The sequence below is a fragment of the Colobus angolensis genome, unplaced genomic scaffold (assembly GCF_000951035.1).
Source record: "Colobus angolensis palliatus isolate OR3802 unplaced genomic scaffold, Cang.pa_1.0 Scaffold117, whole genome shotgun sequence".
Taxonomy (NCBI): Eukaryota; Metazoa; Chordata; class Mammalia; order Primates; family Cercopithecidae; genus Colobus; species Colobus angolensis.
The window spans coordinates 7847382-7865542 of NW_012112808.1; the positions used below are offsets into that span (position 1 = coordinate 7847382).

At 38.8% G+C, this 18161-nt stretch overlaps 1 protein-coding gene across 4 annotated transcripts in view; it reads left to right on the forward strand.

Moving 5' to 3' along the window:
- XRN2 (5'-3' exoribonuclease 2) overlaps positions 1 to 18161 on the forward strand; it is an 87995-nt gene that overhangs the window by 8714 nt on the left and 61120 nt on the right. For 3 of the 4 annotated variants that reach the window (XM_011963224.1, XM_011963219.1, XM_011963227.1), the window contains exons 2-4: positions 13951 to 14078; positions 14162 to 14273; positions 16224 to 16335. In XM_011963224.1, the coding sequence (XP_011818614.1) occupies positions 13951 to 14078; positions 14162 to 14273; positions 16224 to 16335 (352 nt within the window). The remainder of the gene's footprint in view (positions 1 to 13950; positions 14079 to 14161; positions 14274 to 16223; positions 16336 to 18161) is intronic. The other variant, XM_011963234.1, reaches the window with a different exon arrangement.

An 18161-nucleotide genomic window follows, 5' to 3' on the forward strand; every position in this document is an offset into this window, starting at 1 on the left:
AGAGACGGGGTTTCACCACGTTAGCCAGGATATTCTTGATCTCCTGACTTCCTGGGATTACAGGTGTGAGCCACTGCGCCCGGCTTTAGGCTGTGTTTTTATGATTTCATTTTATTCTCTTTGCTCACTTACTAAGTACTCATTACTGATTCAATCATCAGCTTCTTCACTTCATGTACTTTAACTGCTTGGCTCATGCAGTCTTCCATTTATCAGCTTTCTGACCATCGGAAAATGACTTTTTAAATGCCTAAACTCTGGAGAGCTGGAGCTTCTTGTTAAAACCAAACCCCAAGATAAATTTTTTTTTTGAAGATGGAGTCTTGCTCTGTCGCCCAGGCTGGAGTGCAGTGGCGCGATCTCTGCTCACTGCAACCTCTGCCTCCTGGGTTCAAGCTATTCTCCTTCCTCAGCCTCCCAAGTAGCTGGGACTACCAATGTGCGCCATGATGCCCAACTAAGTTTTGTGTTTTTAGTAGAGGTTTCACCACGTTGGCTAAGCTGATCTTGAACTCCTGACCTCAGGCAATCTGCCTGCCTCAGCCTCCCAAAGTGCTGGGATTACAGGCGTGAGCCACCATGCCTGGGCCCTAGATAAATTAAGTAACACAGTTTAATTGAGCATGAACAATTTGCCAATTGAGTGGCCCTCAGAACCAGAAGAGGTTTGGGGAGCTCTCGAAAACAGAAGTGAGACACAGAAACAGTTTGATCTTTGGCTTATTTGAATATGGCCAGGTAAGTTGGCAACCTGTGATTGACTGAAGCTCAACTGCTATGATTGGCCGAGACTCTGCTCTCTGTTACAAAAGCATGCTCCTAAGTTAGGCTTTTCCTTAATGGACTTTATATAAGTAATATTGCAGTTCTTCAAGTGAAGAATCAGGAAGGAGCCATTCTCAGGCCAAAGTTGGTGTAAGTTATCACACTACGCTACACTGTGCTGCTCCCTACAGTTTTCCCCTCTGGTGATCTCTGTGCAAGGGCTGAAACCAGAAGGCTGTGTGACCTCATTTTTATCAGCTGGGAATGTGTGTGTTGGGTGACTCAATTTTTTGCTGCTCTGTGCATGTCCACAAATGACTGCGAAAGTACCGTGATTATTAATTTTGGGGTTAAAAATAAATTTCAGTGAGTAGGCATATTTGCAAATACGGGATTCATGAATAGTGAAAGTTGGCTATGTGTGTATCACAGAGGGTTGTGTGGATTAGATGTATTAATACCAGTTATACATTCCTAGTACAGAAGCATTTGCTAAATGGCAACTATTTGGGAAATCTGATTTCAGAATTTTATTTGGTGAATTAATTTTTAGTACTTTATGTGTCCAAGTAAAGGCAGAGATATTTTTGAGTCTAACTCTTGGTGATACTGCGTTGTAGCGTACAGTGTGGTCTTACTGTTTTCATGAAATGAAATCCAGGTTTCCTCCACTGCCTCTTTTCTCTCTTCCATTTCATTGAGTACTACTTTTGTGATAGGCATCACTCTGAGGGAAGGGAGAAAAATAATAAGACGGACATTTATCCTTACCCTACATTCTATTTTCTCCAATACGATTTTTTTTTGGAGCTGGTTACCACATTCTTTAAACAGCTTTGTTGAGATATGATTTGTGTACAATAAAATTCACCCATTTAAAGTGTACGACTCAATGATTTTTTAGTATTTTCACAAATGTGCGCATCCATTGCCACAGTCAATTTTAGAACATCTTAATCACCTTGAAAAGAAACTTGTACTCTTTAGCTGTTGTCCCTCTATCTGCTGTCACCTTTTCTCCCAACCTTAAGCAACCACTGATCTACTTTATGTCTGTATAGATTTTTCCTAGTCTGGACTTTCACATGAGAGGAATCTATAGAATATGGTCGTTTCTGGCTGGCTTCTTTCACTTAACATTATGTTTTCAAAGTTCACCCATGTTGTAGCACGTTTCAGTACTTTATTATTTGCTTATGGCCAAATACTGTGCCATTGTATGGATATACCACATTTTGTTCATCCATTTATCTGTTGATAAACATTTGAACATGAATCTTTTGGCTATTATGAATAATGCTGTTTTAAACATTCATGTTACATTTCTATGTAGATATGTTTTCATTTTTCTTGGGTGTATACCTAGTAGTAGAGTTGCTGGATTACATGATTTAATCATTTGAAGAACTGCCAGCCGCTTTCCCAGGTTCTCGCTCTGTTGCCCAGGCTGGAGTACAATGGCATGGCATGATCATAGCTCACTGCAGCCTTGAACTCCTGGGTTCAAGCGATTCTCCTGCCTCAGTCTCCCAAACATGTTGGACTAGAGGCATGTGTCACTATGCTTGGCTTTTTTTTTTTTTTTTTTTTAAGAGATGGAGTTTGCCTGTGTTGACTGGTCTTGAATTCCTAGCCTCAAGTGATTGCACTATTTTATATTCCCACCAGTAATGTATGAGGGTTCCAGTTTTTCCACATTTTTGATGTGAAGCATGTTTACTGTGTGCTGCTTACCAGCTTGTCTGAGTCTGATGAGATAAGGACATCCATGTACAGTGTTACAACAAGAGGGTTTATTATTTACAAATAGACACTAAAGGACAACAGAAGCCTAGGATTCATTCTGAATGGGTCCCCCATGGCTCAGGAAATGGGCCCAGGGCAGATAGAATCTTGACTGCAGGGGCCACACTTGCATGGCGGCAGAGGAACCCCGAAAGGCAGCCCACTCTGGGTTATACACCTCAGGGTTCATGTGACACACTGAGCTAATGCTTTGGAAAACGTCCTGTTTCCAGGGGTGAAAGGTACAAAGCCCACCTTGTCCCAGGCAGTAGTGCCATCACTCAAGATGTTACGTTCCTGGGAGGGACAGGAGCAAGGCTGGACATTTTCAGGCAGTTCTTCCCTTTTTCAGGATATTGCATTCCCATCACATTCTACAGTCACTTTTGAGAACTATGAGCAAGAAAAGGAACTGAGTTGGTCCAAGGCCAGCCAAAGAACTATCCCACACTTGCCAACACTTGTTACCTGACTTGGCTTTAGCCATTCTAGTGGGTGTGTGACGTGGTATCTCCTGTGGTTTTGATTTGCATTTTCCTGATGACTAGTGGTGTTGAGCATCTTTTCATGTGCTTACTGGCCGTCTGTGTATCTTTTGGAGAAATGTCTATTTAGGTTCTTTGTCTCCTCTTCCCCCTTTTTCTTTGAGACAGGGTCTCATTCTTGTTACCCAGGCTGGAGGGTAGTGGCACAATCTCAGCGCACTGTAACCTCCATCTCCTAGGGTCAAGTCATCCTCCCACCTCAGCCTCCTGAGTAGCTGGGACTACAGACAGGCACTACCACGCCCGGCTAACTTTTTGTATTTTGGGTTGAGACAGAGTTTTGCCATATTGCCCAGGCTGGTCTGAACTCCTGAGCTCAGATGATCCACCTGCCTCAGCCTCCCAAAGTGTTGGGATTACAGGCGTGAGCCACCATACCCGGACTCTTTGCCCTTTTAAAATTGGGTTGTCCTGTTATTGAATTGTAAGAGTTTTAAAGAATATATTCCGAATATAAGCCCCTTATGAGATGAATGATTTGCAAATATTTTCCCACAGTCTGTGGATTGTCTTTCCACTTTCTTGATGGTATCCTTTGAAGAATAAAAGTTTAAAATTTTGTCCGGGTGTGGTGACTCAGGCTTGTAATCCCAACACTTTGGGAGGCTGAGGTGGGCGGATCACTCGAGGACAGGACTTTGAGACCAGCCTGGCCAACATGGTGAAACCCCGTCTCTACTGAAAATACAGAAAAATAGTTGGGCATGGTGGCGGGCGCCCGTAATCCCAGTTACTCGGGAGGCTGAGGCAGGAGAATGGCTTGAACCCAGGAGGCAGAGGTTGCAGTGAGCCAAGATCGAGCCATTGCACTCCAACCTGGGCAACAAGAGCACAACTCAGTCTCGAAAAACAAACAAAAAAGTTTAAAATTTTGATGATGAAGTGCAGTTCATCTGCTTTTTTCTTTTATCGTTTGTGCTTTTGGTGGCATATCTAAGAATTCCACTGCCGAATTCAAGGTCACAAAGATTTACACATGTTTTTTGGAAGAGTTTTATAGTTTTAGCTCTTAAATGTAGGTTCATGATCCATTTTGAGTTGTTTGAGTTGAGTTGAGTTAAGGTGTGAAGTAATAGTCCAGCTTCACTTTCTTGCATTGGCTCTCCAGTTGTCCTATGCCATTTGTTGAAGACTGTTCTTTTCTCCATTAAATGATCTTGACACCATGTAAAAATCAGCTAATAATAGCTATGTGCATTTATTTCTGAACTCAGTTCCATTCCGTTGATCTAAATGTTTATCCTTGTCCCAGGACCACACTGTCTTGATTACTGTTGCTTTGTAGTAAGCTTTGAAATCAGGAAATAGAGTATGATTCCTACTTTATTCTTTTCCAGGATTAATTATTTTGGCTATTATGGCTGTCTTGCAATTTTATATGAAATTTTATAAGCAACTTGTCAGGTTCTACAAATAAATCAGCTAGGATTCTGTTATAGATCACATTGAATTTGTCAATCAGTTTGAGGAGTATTGTCATCTTAATGTTGAGTCTTCTGTTCCATAAATATGGGATGTTTTCTATTTATTTAGAACTATTTTGATTTCTGTCAACAATGTTTTGTAGTTTTCAAAATATAAATTTTGCATTTCTTTGTTAGATTTAGCCCTAGTTTTTTGATACTATTGTGAGAATGTTTTAATTTTATTTTTGGAATACTCATTGCAGGTGTATAGAAATGTAATTTATTTTTATATATTGATTTTGTATCCTATAACCTTGCCAAAGTCGTATATCCTAATTATTTTCTAGTAGATTCCTTAGGATTTTCTATATAGAAAATCATGTCATGTGCAAATGCAGTTTAATTTCTTTTTTTCTAATACCAATACGTTTTCTTTTTCCTGTCTAATTGCCCTGGCTGGAACTTCCAGAATAGAAGTGGCAAGAGCAGGCATCTTTGTCTTGTTCCTGATTTTAGAGGGAAAGCATTTAGGCTTTGACCACCAAGTGTGATGTTAACTGTTGGATGTTTTGTTTTGTTTTGTTTTGTTTTGCAGATGCCCTTTATGTTAAGAATTTCCATTCTATTTCTAGTTGAGTATTTTTTAATCATGAAAGTGTTAGATTTTTCTAATGCTTTTTCTGTATAAAGATGATCATGTGATTTTGCTTTGCAATCTGTTCATATGATGTGTTTCATTGATTGGTTTTTGGATGTTCAACCAACTTTGCATTTATAGGATAAATCTTACTTGGTTGTGGTGTGTAATATTTTAATATATTGCTGACTTCTGTTGGCTAGTCCAGTCGTCTTGCAGTATCTGTGAGGGATTGGTTCCAGGACCTCCTTGGATGCCAAAATCAATAGAGTCCCAAATTTCTGATATATAATGGTTTGGTATTTGCATATAATCTATGCACATCTTCTCGTATATTCTAAATAATCTCTAGGTTACTTAAATACCTGGTACAATGTAAATGCTGTGGTTGTTATACTGTATCGTTTAGGGAATAATGACAAGAAAAGGTCTGCACATGTTTAGTACCAACACAGCTGTCCATTTTTTTTCCTGAATATTTTCGATCAGTGATTGGCCTATTCCACAGAGTAGAATCAACAGATATGGAGGGCTGACTGTATTCTGTTGAGGATTTTTGCATCCATGCTCATAAGAGACGCTGGTCTGCAGTTTTTTCTTTCATGTTTTTGTGTGGTCTTGGTATTGGTCATATTGGCCCAATAAAATGTGTTTAGAATTGTTGGGAAGAATTCATGAAGAATTCGTAGTAATTCTTCTTTTGAATGTCTAATGTAATTCAGCGGTGAAGCCATTTAGGCTTGGTCTTTTCTTTGTGAATAGTTTGTGGATTACTGATTTAATCTCTTTAACTTGTTATGGGTTTATTCGGATTATCTCTTTCTTGAATCATTTTTGGTAGTTTGTGTCTTTCTAGTAATTTGTCCATTTCATCTAAGTTATCTAATTTGTTGGTGTATGACTATTTATAGTGTTTCTTTATTATCCTTTTTTTGTTTTTATAAGTTTAACTGTAATGTCCTCTCTCGTCTCTGATTCTAGTAATTTGAGTCTTCCTCCTTTTTTCCTTAATCAAACTAGCAGAAGGTTTGTCGTTTTTGGTTGATCTTTTTAAAGAACTAGCTTTGTTGGTTTCACTGATTTTTCTCTATTTTTAAATTTTCTTTTCATTAATTTCTGCTCTAATCTTTTATTCTTTCTGCTTGCTTTAGGTTTAGTTTACTCTCTTTTGGTATCTTAGGTGGAAAGTTAGGTAATTGATTTGAGATTTTTTTTAAATTAACTTTTTCAGAGCCAAATACTTCTGAAGAAATATTTCTTAATCTAAGCATTTACAACTATAAATTTCCATCTGAACAGTGCTTTATATGTATTCTGTAACATTTTGTATATTGTGTCTTCATTTGTATTGATCCCAAAGTATTTCCTGTTTGATTTCTTCCTAGACCCCTTGGTTATTTAGGACTGTGTTGTTTAATTTGCACATATTTGTGAATTTGCCATTTTTTTTTCTCTTAGTGGTTTCTAATTTCATTGTAGTCAGAGGATATACTTTGTATTATTTCCATGCTTTTAATTTTTTCAAGAGCATATTTCATGTACACCTGCGAATATATATTCTGTTGTTAGGTGTAATGTGCTATAAACGTCTGTTAGGTCTCTGTTGATAGTGTTGTTAAAGTTATGTGTTTTTATGTTGATCTTCTGTTTTGTTCTATTATTGAAGGTGGAGTATTGAAGTCTCCAACTATCGTTGTTGAATTGCCATATGTCTTGTTTCGTATATTTTGGTTGGTGCTGTTATTAGGTGCACCTGTATTTTTAATTGTTACATCTTTTTCTTGATGGATTTACTTATTATCATTATAAAATGACCTTCTACCTCCAGTAACATTTTTTTATTTGTTTTAGTCTATTTCATCTGATATCAGTATAGCCACTCCAGTTTTCTTGTGGTTGCTGTCTGCATGATTATCTTTTCTCATCGATTTACTTTTACTCTTTTGGGTCTTTGAATCTCAAGTATATCTCCTGTAAATAACACATAGTTGGATCATGTTTTAAAATCCGCTTTGACAAGCTACTTTTTCGTTGGATTGTTTGATCCATTCACATTTTAATGTAATTATTGATAGAGCTACGCTTTACTTTTTGTTTTTTGTATGTCTCATGTCATTTTTCTCTATTTCTCCTTCGTGCTTTCTTTTGCAATGAGAGGCTATTTTCTAATATAGCATTCTAAGTTTTTTCTTTTCTTATTCAGCGGCCAGTTACTAGAAGGATTCTAATTTCATTAGTAATTTTTTCCCACTCTATATATTTTTCAAAGTCATTGTTCTAGAGATTACCCTATGTATCTTATCAGAATCAGATTCAGATTTACACTAGCTTAATTTCAGTAATATATGCTAAAATTTATTGAACTTTACTGCTATATAGTTCAATTCCCATCCCCCCTTTGTATATTATTGTTATTTGACATAACCCAACAATACTTTTTTTTAAGTGTTACTTTATCATCTGCAGCCATTTCCTTAGCCCACTGCAACTTTGTTTCTATCCACCCCTTTTGTGCTATTAGGGCAAATATGTTACACATATATTACATTCTACCTTATAAGCTCAACATTATACTATATAATATTTACACATTTGCTTTTTAATTCAGTTAATAAAGGAGGGGAAAATATACTTGTGCTTATTGTTTGCATGGACTTGCATTACCATCTGGAGTCACTTGCCTTAGTAACTTTAGTAAACTTTTTGTAACTTGATAGCTGGAATAACTTGGTTTAGTAGTTTTTGAAAGTGTGGTCTGTTAGCAACAATTCTGTCAGCTTTTTATTCATCTGAGTCTTTATGTCACCCCAGTTTTGAACCATAGCTTTCCTGGACTGAGAATTCTTGGTTGACAGGGTTCTTTTGTTGTTGTTTGTTTGTTTCCACTTCTTCACTGCTTTTTATGTTATCCCACTACCTATTGGCCTTCTTTGTTTGTTTGTTTATTTATTTTGAGATGGAGTCTCACTCTGTCACCCAGGCTGGAGTGCAGTGGCGCGATCTTGGCTCACTGCAACCTCCATCTCCTGGGTTCAAGTGATTCTCCTGCCTTAGCCTCCCTAGTAGCTGGGGCTACAGGTATGCACCACCACACTTGGCTAATTTTTTATATTTTTAGTAGAGATGGGGTTCCACCATGTTGGCCAGGCTGAACTCAAACTCCTAAATTGTAGATCTTTCCGGGGATTAGTTTCTGAGGTCAGTGTTTGGTATTTGTGCCAACCCCAGGAGGGCTCCTCCCAGCCATTTTAATGCCTAGTTTTCTTCTGCAAACTAGTTTGTAGTCCAGGCCTGTATCTTCATTAGATCCATTAGTCTCCTCCCAATTGCTTTTCACCATAGCTTGCACTGTTTTGGTTTGTTTGTTTGTATTTGAGACACGGTCTCACTCTGTTGCCCAGCCTGGAGTGCAGTGGTGTGATCCTGGCCTACTGCATCCTCGACTTCCTGGGCTCAGGTGATTCTCCCACCTCAGCCTCCTGAGTAGCTGGGATTACAGATGTGCCACCACACCTGGCTAATTTTTTGTAGAGATGAGGTTTCACCATATTGCCTAGGCTGGTCTCAAACTCCTGGGCTCAAGTGCTCTGTCTGTCTTGGTTTCCCAAAGTGCTCCGAGTATAGTTGTGAGCAACTGTGCCTGGCTTTGTGTGTGTGTGTGTGTGTGTGTGTGTGTGTGTGTGTAGGTTCTCACTTTGTCACCTAGGCTATGGTTCTGTAGTGGCGCAATCAGCTCACTGTATCTGCCAACTCCTGGGCTCGTGCAGCCCTCTGCCTTAATCTCCTAGGTAGCTGGAACTACAGTACATGCCACTGCACCTGCCTGATTCTTGGTGGGGCTCTGGGACTCTCTATATTCCCCAGGCTGGCCTTAAACTCCTAGTTGCAAGTGATTCCCCCACTTTAGCCTCCCAAAATGCTGATGACCGACCTGAGCCACTGGGCCTCACTCTACTTTCACTGTTTTTGAGAACAGCTGTTTTTTTTTTTTTTCAAACTTTACTGTGCACTTTTGTAAATGAATTTCATTCTAAAATTTTTACAGGTTTTCTTGAGTTGCTTGCTGTTTGCCCTCAGGATCATTTCCAAAGGCTTTGAATGTTTTTGTTTTAAAAGTAATATTTACCAGTTTCACTGGGGAGCAGGTCATTGAAGCTCTTCATGCTGTTATGTTGGAATAAAATCTTCTGGTAAGACTTTATGTAGGGAATGATGATCAATGTCACACACCTTGCCTATTTTGTATCCTGTGTAGTACTTGATATAGACCTCGGCCCACATCACTTTGAATCTAGTGAAATTACAATTAATGAGTTTAACATACTGGTTAAGGTACCATCTCTTAGTCATAGTTTTAAATCCTAGTTCCTGAACCTGGCAGTAGTGTGACTTTGGAAAAGCCACTTAACCTCTCTAAGCATTTGTGTTCTTAATTGTAAGTGGAATACTCCACACCTCACAAGGTTGTTGTGAGTATAGAATGGAATAATCCATGAGTAAAAGCCCTTGTAACAGTGCTTATCACATGTTAAGTGCTCCATAAATGCTAGTGGTAATTATTAGTTCTCATTCACTAACATCGTATAAAAATGAAGATCTAACACACGTACAACTTGAAAAAATACTTATCATGCACAAGTGTCAAAATGTCTTATTATAGGTTGAATTTTTAAGCCAAAATACTGTAATTTAAATTTTTCATTAGCCCTTTGGCCATTTCTCTCTAAAATATCACCCATGTTTTGAATTTCTTTTCCTAGTTCAAGCTTCTTTAAGGGAAGTCTAAAACTGAGTTGTATGGTTTGGCATGTGACTTCCCTCAGTGGGATACTCCTGTGGCCCTGGAATCTCAGACATGATTCGTGGTTTTTCTAATGTTGCTTTTAAATCCTTTGTAGGTTTAAACAAAAATAATGCATCTACTGAGGTATTGGTGGTGGTTTATCTTCATAAGGTTGACTGGCACTGTAGGTTGGCATGAAATTCATTTTAGGACTTCAAAACCTGTGTAATGTATTTTATACAAACATCATTATTTGTATATTTACTTCTTTAAATACCTTCTTTATCTTGATTTCTTGGCATTTTCATGCACAATAGAATGATATCCCAACTGCCTATTTGGAATAAATATATCCCCTGCTTTATTATCTATGAAGTTACGAAGGGGCAGGCTTCCTACTAGGCAGAGCTATCTTGACTGCCAGCCTTCTGGTAGGGGTGCTCTCTGTTCCTTCCTGGGAATTGCTACTCAGCCAGGGCACTGCACTGCCTTTCTAACCTAAGCCTTCACGTTCTCTGGGAGCTCCTTTCTCAAGTTGCCTGGCTCACATGGGACCTGGCTGGGTGAAGGGAGAGGAGAGGGCAGGAGTTGACCCACCTGGCTGTTCCTGTGACTGGCGCTGATGAATCATCCAGAAGCTGTTCCTTGAGTCTCTTCTCTGGGCCTGGAGCCCACTTGTGTTAGCCCATCTTTGGCAGCATATCTCTTCTCACATGTTGGAGGTACTGCGCTCCATCTTCAGTTAGGGCTATTGGTTCCCCATATTTTAGGTATCCCTCATCATTTCTCAGCCACAGAAATTCTGGTTTTCTGCTGTAGTTATACAGTAGATTTGTTTTTTTGGTCTTTCATGCATTCTCGGGGTAGAAAGGGAAGACTGCAGTGTGTGCTCAGTCTGTCATCTGGGGAATCCAAAAAATAATTAAAAGTCATTACTTGAAATACATTGGTTTTAGGGTTCAGAGTGGCTCTCCTTTTAGCTGCCCTTTGATTAAGGATCTCTCTTTAACTGAACAGGAAATGTGTTGGTATAGCATTGGACAAGGTTCTTTTTTTTTTTTTTTTTTTTTTTTTTTGAGACGGAGTCTCGCTCTGTCACCCAGGCTGGAGTGCAGTGGCACGATCTCAGCTCACTGCAAGCTCCGCCTCCCAGGTTTACGCCATTCTCCTGCCTCAGCCTCCCGAGTAGCTGGGACTACAGGCGCCCGCCACCTCACCTGGCTAGTTTTTTGTATTTTTTTAGTAGAGACGGGGTTTCACCGTGTTAGCCAGGATGATCTCGATCTTCTGACCTCGTGATCCGCCCGTCTCGGCCTCTCAAAGTGCTGGGATTACAGGCTTGAGCCACTACACTCGGCCGGACAAGGTTCTTGAGGAGTCAGTTCTTTGTTGAGCATCAAAGTCTTCTCTTGATGAAAGGAATTCTAAAGTTACATAGTAAGTGTGTTGGACATGTCTACAGTACTTTTGAGGGGAAAACACACTCAGTTTTCTTATTGGGAATACCCGGAGCTCTTTTCTCAAAATTAGGACCCACCTACTCCATACTTTATTTTTTTCCTAGATAGTAGAAGTAGAAATTCTCATGTAGCGCCACTCCATATGAAGAGCTGTGCCTTGTCTTGCGCTAGGCACTAGGGCAGGGATTAGCCAGCTAGTGACTTCCTGTTTTTGTGAGTCAGGTTTTATTGGAATACAGCCATACCCGTTCATGTTGTGTTGTTTATGACTGCTTTCACTCTTCAAAGGCAGATATTCGTTGTTGCAGCTGAGATCGTATGGGCAGCAGGTCTGAAATATTTACCAATTGCTCTCCTGGGGGACACAAAGAATGAGTTTTGATTTTCCTGAGTGTGGTGGGCCCTTGGACAGGATGAAGGTAGATGTGGACTTTGCAGTATAGAAGTTAGAGAGCCTCTTGCCATCATAGAGTGTGTTTTAATTTTGGGGTCATCAAATTATCTTTTTCTACAGACTCCACCCCCGTCCCAAGAATTGACCTGCTTTTTTCTTTACCACTTATTCCACTCACTGTTCCTGATCAAGCCTTTTTTTCTTGATTCACAGCATGTGTGTACAGAAGATTGTCGAATGGCTTCTTCTCTGTTCTGCCTTAAATCCCTTTTGTTATTCTTTCCCTTCAGTTCTGAATGCAACTTGAAGCCCAGTTCCATTCCTGTGATTCCTTCTCAGAGATAGTCAATATCCTGAAGTTGATGTTTATCATTCCTTTGCTTTTCACCATGCTTTTATTGCGTATGTATTCGTCCCTGAGCAATATTGAATGCTATTTTATTTATTCATAACTTTCTGTACATGGTATACTGTATATGTATATGTTCTTTTTTTTTTTTTTTGGTCTTGGCAGTATATTTGTGACCATCTAGCTCTAGCTTTTCCAATCTCACTTGCATCTCACAGGTATATGGATGTTATATGAGTGGTGTGATCATAGCTCACGGCAGCCTTGAACTCCTGGCCTCAAGCAGTCCTCCCACCTCAGCCTCCGAAGTAGCTGAGACTACACATACCACCATACCTGATTTTAAATTTCTGTTTCTTTTTCTAATAGCTTTATTGAAATATAATTTGTATATCATGAAATTGACCTGCTGAAAGTATATGATTTAGTGGTTTTTAGTATATTTACAGAGCTGTGCAGTCATCACTATTATCTGATTTTAGAGGGTCTTCATTCTCAAAAGTAATTATCAGTTGCTACCCATCTCCCTCCCCTGTCTCCATCCTCACATGAAGTAACCATTAATCTACTTTTTATATTTGCAAACATGTATATTTTAGACTTTTCATATAAATGGGATTGTATAGTACTTGGTACTTTATGACTGGCTTCTTTCACCTAACATAATGTTTTTGAGCTTCATCCATGATGTAGTGTGTACATGATGGGCTTTTAAATTGCTTATAGTTTTTGCTGTTACAAGTGATGCTTTATATGTGTTTGAGGAACTGTTATTTTAAGTGACTTTTATTGTTAATAGTAAAAATGAGATCTCATAGTCTTAATCTTTCGGGGAGGCTCTGGGAGAGAAAAACAAAGGTAATAACATTTACAAAAACATAATCGAGTATCTCTGGCAGTGAGTAAGCCCTTGCCTTTCGAAGAACTCTGTAGCTGGGGTAGATTGACTAATTGTAAAACAGTGCAAGTGCCACAAGTGAATAAGCAAAATTATGAGGAAATTCAGAAGGAACAATTAATTTCTTGGGAGATACGTACAAGATGTTATAAAGTGAGTGACATTTGATTTGAGTCTAGACCCTGGAAATTAGTAATATTTCAGGAAGTGGGTTTTGGCAAGGGAGGAAGAAGGCATTCTGAAAGAAGCATCATGTGACCACATTGAGAGATTAAAAGGCATTTTCCAGGAACTTACAAGAGAGTGAGTGGGCCTCAACAATAGTATGGCAGGATAGGAAACTAGGAAGGGTCCAGGCTCATTGGTAAATGCCTGCTGTGAGAATCATTAGAAAAATTAGGTAAGATTAAGACGTACACTTTTATGTTTTTAGAAAGAGAACTCTGACAATGCAGAGAGTGAGCTGGAGACCAAAGAGTCTAGAGGTTGGGCAGACTAGATGAAGGTTGTGCTCTTTTAGGTTAGAGATGGTAACTTCTTGTTGTTCATAGTGGTGGGAATGAAAGGAGATGAAGTAGGCAAGCATTTTTTACGTTACTTTGACAGGACTTACTGATGTGAGTGGTGAGGGGAATGAATTTTAAGATGACTCCCATGATCTCTCACTTGAACAACCTGAATGATTTGGGAATTTTCTATACATCTCCTACATTGTCAAAAATAACTGTGTTAGAAGCCATCCACTTCCTACAGATAAAATACCTGCTTCAGTTTGCTTTAAGGAATAAAATAACTTCTTATAATTTAAAGGTTACTTGAAGTGTTTTATTTCCAGTTCAGAAATGAAACACAAGTTCATACTGAGCCTAGGATCTGTCATTTTTAGACTTGAACAATCAAACTACTATTAATTATCACTTCCTCATAGCCAAAAGAATGCAATGGTGTAAAGATTCCAGTTGATGCCAGTAAACCTAATCCAAATGATGTGGAGTTTGATAATCTGTATTTGGATATGAATGGAATCATCCATCCCTGTACTCATCCTGAAGACAAGTACGTAACCCGTTTTTGTCACTGATATAGCAAATCACAGAGGAAACACTATATTATATTACATTGTTTGGTTGTCATTATAGACCAGCACCAAAAAATGAAGATGAAATGATGGTTGCAATTTTTGAGTACATTGACAGACTTTTCAGTATTGTAAGACCAAGACGACTTCTCTACATGGCAATAGATGGAGTGGTAAGTGCTAAAATAATTAACTTAGAAGCCTCCATTTTGGTTTTTGCTGTGTTACCAGTGTCTAGAATGAAAGTCCGCTAAATAATGAAAAATGTTGACAGTGATGAACTTGAGAAAGAAAGCCTCATTCTTCAGTCATTCGTTCAGATTTTTTGTGTGTGTGTTTTGTGCTTATTTTGTGCTCAGTACTGTGAAATACTGGGGATGTTGGTGACTGTCCTTGCTTTTGAAATTTTGGCTTACCGTCAAAGGGAAGGAGGCATAGATAAATGAGTGAACTTAGTTATTTATAGACATTATAAGCACAATACATGCAGGGTATTGAGGGAAGAGGAAGTCAGTGCTGCTAGGGAAGTTAGGATATAGAGAAGAGGTGACTTTTGTTCCATTTCTTTAACAATGAAGAATAATTGGGAGATTGGTGGGTAGTGATGGGAGATGGATGGGACAGGATTTGGGGAGGGAGGACCTTCCAGATTTCTCAAATGTGGCAGGTAAACACAGTTTCGATGCCTTTGACCACACTGACATGTTTTGGCAATTACCGGTGGTTTGAATTGAGAAGCGAAGTATAGCAAAAGCTTGAGAAAGCCTTACCACCTGGAGTTTGGATTGTATCCTCTAGGTAATGAGTAGTGATGAAAATGATTTGAGAGGAGTAAGTTACTGACCTGTGATAATAATACCAAGTAGCTCATTTTATAAATGACCAGCAAACTGTATGGAGGTGTAAGGTAAGATATAACTCTAAATTTATTTAGCTATGTGCAAGTAGATTCTTTCTTTTAATTTTAGCGCATCCTAGCGGCTAATGGAATGATTTTGGAAATCCAGAGAACTTTGAATCCAAGAAGATTAACTTTTCTGTGAGATTCGTCTTACTCAGTGAAAAATCTTAGCTATCTGATAACTTGCTAAGTTGCAGTTAGAATTGAGTAAAGAGCAAAAAGAAAAGGAATATGTCTTGTTTAGAGCACATTTCAGTTTATATTCAGCTAATTTTTTTTGAATAAATCTTTAGCTTTACTCCAGTGTGTTCTTTCTGCTGCATCAAGTATGTACACATTTATATGCATATGTGTGTGTACATGTTTATACACACTTTTTTTGTTAATATATAAATGTAGATAAAGAACTTTGTACTTGAGAGGGCTACATTAGATGGTCTTGTTCTACAGAAAAGGAAATTGTTTAAAGAGAATATTAAATAACTTATATTTAGATGTAAACAGGATGTTTCACAGTTTCTTCCCACCCCAAAACTCAGTTCAGTAACTTCCAAAATCTTACAATCTGGTTCACTTTATTTGGGCTTTTCCAGTGAAATTGCATTTGGTTAGAGTGATTTAAAAGTACTTTTGGTTAAAACATTATTTCTTTTCTAACTGCTATGCTGTATTGAAAAGAAAGACTAATAATTATAAACCTTATTATGGGAAAAAGAAGTGCACTGAGATTCTGCAGATAAAGAAATAGTTTTCTGTTGCTTTTTTATGAGACATTGTGGATTCCATCTGGAGACCATTCTTCCTTTTAGGTGTGGACATAGAGAAGGTCTTCCTGATCTTAGTTCAGTAGTAACTACTCATCAAATGCTGGCTGGGTCTTTTGAGTAAAGTGAGCTTTCTTTCTTGGGTGCCTTGAATCAAGCACCCTAACTGAGGGGAGCTGGTGTTAGACTGGGAGGACTTGCAGTATAAGTGCTAGGGCTTCATAGGATGTTTGTCCATTTGACATGGCACTCATTCACCTGATTGAGCTCAGCTTTTAGGTTCTTGGTCCAAATTTAAGTTCTCACGATCTGGTATCTGTCATGAAAGGATTATTCGACACACTACTTACCTTTCTTCCATTTTAGTATACTACTTTTAAAAGAACACCTGATTCAAAATAATGTACAGATTTATTTGTGAATATTTTGATTAGTATTATGGAATATGAAATTTTCAGGCACCACGTGCCAAAATGAACCAGCAGCGTTCAAGGAGGTTCAGAGCATCAAAAGAAGGAATGGAAGCAGCAGTCGAGAAGCAGCGAGTCAGGGAAGAAATATTGGCAAAAGGTAAAGAATATGTATCTTGAAGTTGGATTTTTTATAAGATGTATGCAGAATGAGGGGGTGGTGGCAACTTTTTCTTACAAATAGGCAAGCTTTTAATTTAATAAGGATCCCAGAATATCCAGTGTTCACTGTTGAGGAAAAGTAGTTCATGAAATCCTACCAATAGGCTTAATAGGCTTGTTTATTTTCAAACTCTCCTGTAAAAGGAAGCCTTGGGAATAGGGAATTCTGGTGGAGAGTGCAGATTGTCAACTCCTCTCAGGGCCAGTGCAGCTCTTTAACAAACTTTTATGTCTCTGTAAAATAGAAATACAGTAAGTACTTTTTACTACTTTTCTCTGTGGCAGCTGTCAGAAAGCTATAGTTCTGTAAACATTTTCTTCAAATCAGCTTTGGTTTGCTTGCTTTTTGAAACTCAGGTCTATCTGAGGAAGCCAGAGATGATTCGATACACATTTACAGGTTGTTGCCAAGTCATTTGCATACTTTCAGTATAGGTTGATGGAGCAGGCACAGCACTTATGGTTCCTTCAAGTTTAGAGGGGTTGGGGTGGGATGTCTTCATTTTTGCAGTTCCCCAAAGCCTTACAATTCCTGGTGGCAGTTGGGCGCGGTGGCTCACGCCTATAATCCCAGCACTTTGGGAGACCGAGGCGGGCGGATCACGAGATCAGGAGATCGAGACCATCCTGGCTAACACGGTGAAACCCCGTCTCTACTAAAAAAAGCACAAAAAATTAGCCGGGCATGGTGGCACACACCTGTAGTCCCAGCTACTTGGGAGGCTGAGGCAGAAGAATTGCTTGAACCCAGGAGGCGGAGGTTGCAGTGAGCCGAGATCGTGCCATTGCACTCCAGCCTGGGTGACAGAGCGAGACCCCATCTCAAAAAAAAAAAAAAATCCTGGTGGCTACACGGGTAGGAACTGACTAAGCCTCAGAGAAAAGGAAGATCAGGGAGTGTTGATGCCAATTGGAACAGTTCTCTCCTACCACACCTGTGTGTGAGGTAGGGTATGGTTGTAGCAGAGTAGTTTGTTTGGTGTTCTGCTACTTACAGGGTTATAATAGACCAGAAAAGCCACAATGTCTTGGCTCCAGATAATTGCACTCTGCAGTTGAAAAAGGATGCCATAGTATAGTCACCTCAGGCCTCTAATTACAATACATTTTATATTACTTTAATTTTGCTGGAAGTGTACAAGTATATAGTTCTTTAGCTGCAACTTGTAATTAAGACTCTTAAAACCAGTTTGTATTTATAACAGTGTTTCTGATTTTAAGAATGTCTTTTTTTTTGAAGATGTGATGAAATATATTTGTTTCTTGAGAAGCAGCTAATAGTGATATAGAGGAAAAAATAGGATTTTTATATTCCTCTGTCTGATAATTGTATTTCTTATCTTGTAAAGCTGTGATGAACTTGGCCTTTAAAATTTCATTTCTCTTAGGCACCTTTATTTTAGGAACTGTTAACAACAATGTGGCCCCTAACTGGTGTATATGTATATATGTGTGTATGTGTGTGTGTGTGTATATATTCTCTTGCAGAGTGAATAACTTCATAATTTTTATGTAACAGTATAATATATTTTGTGTACCATATATTGTTTTACAGTCTTGTTAAAACATAATTTAAAAGGCTGAGCATGATGGCTCACCCCTGTAATCCTGGCATTTTGGGAGGCCGAGGAGGGCGGATGACTGCAGGTCAGGAGTTCAAGACCAGCCTGGCCAACACAATGAAAGCCCGTCTCTACTAAAAATACAAAAATTAGCCAGGCGTGGTGGCAGGCGCCTGTAATCCCAGCTTCTCAGGAGGCTGAG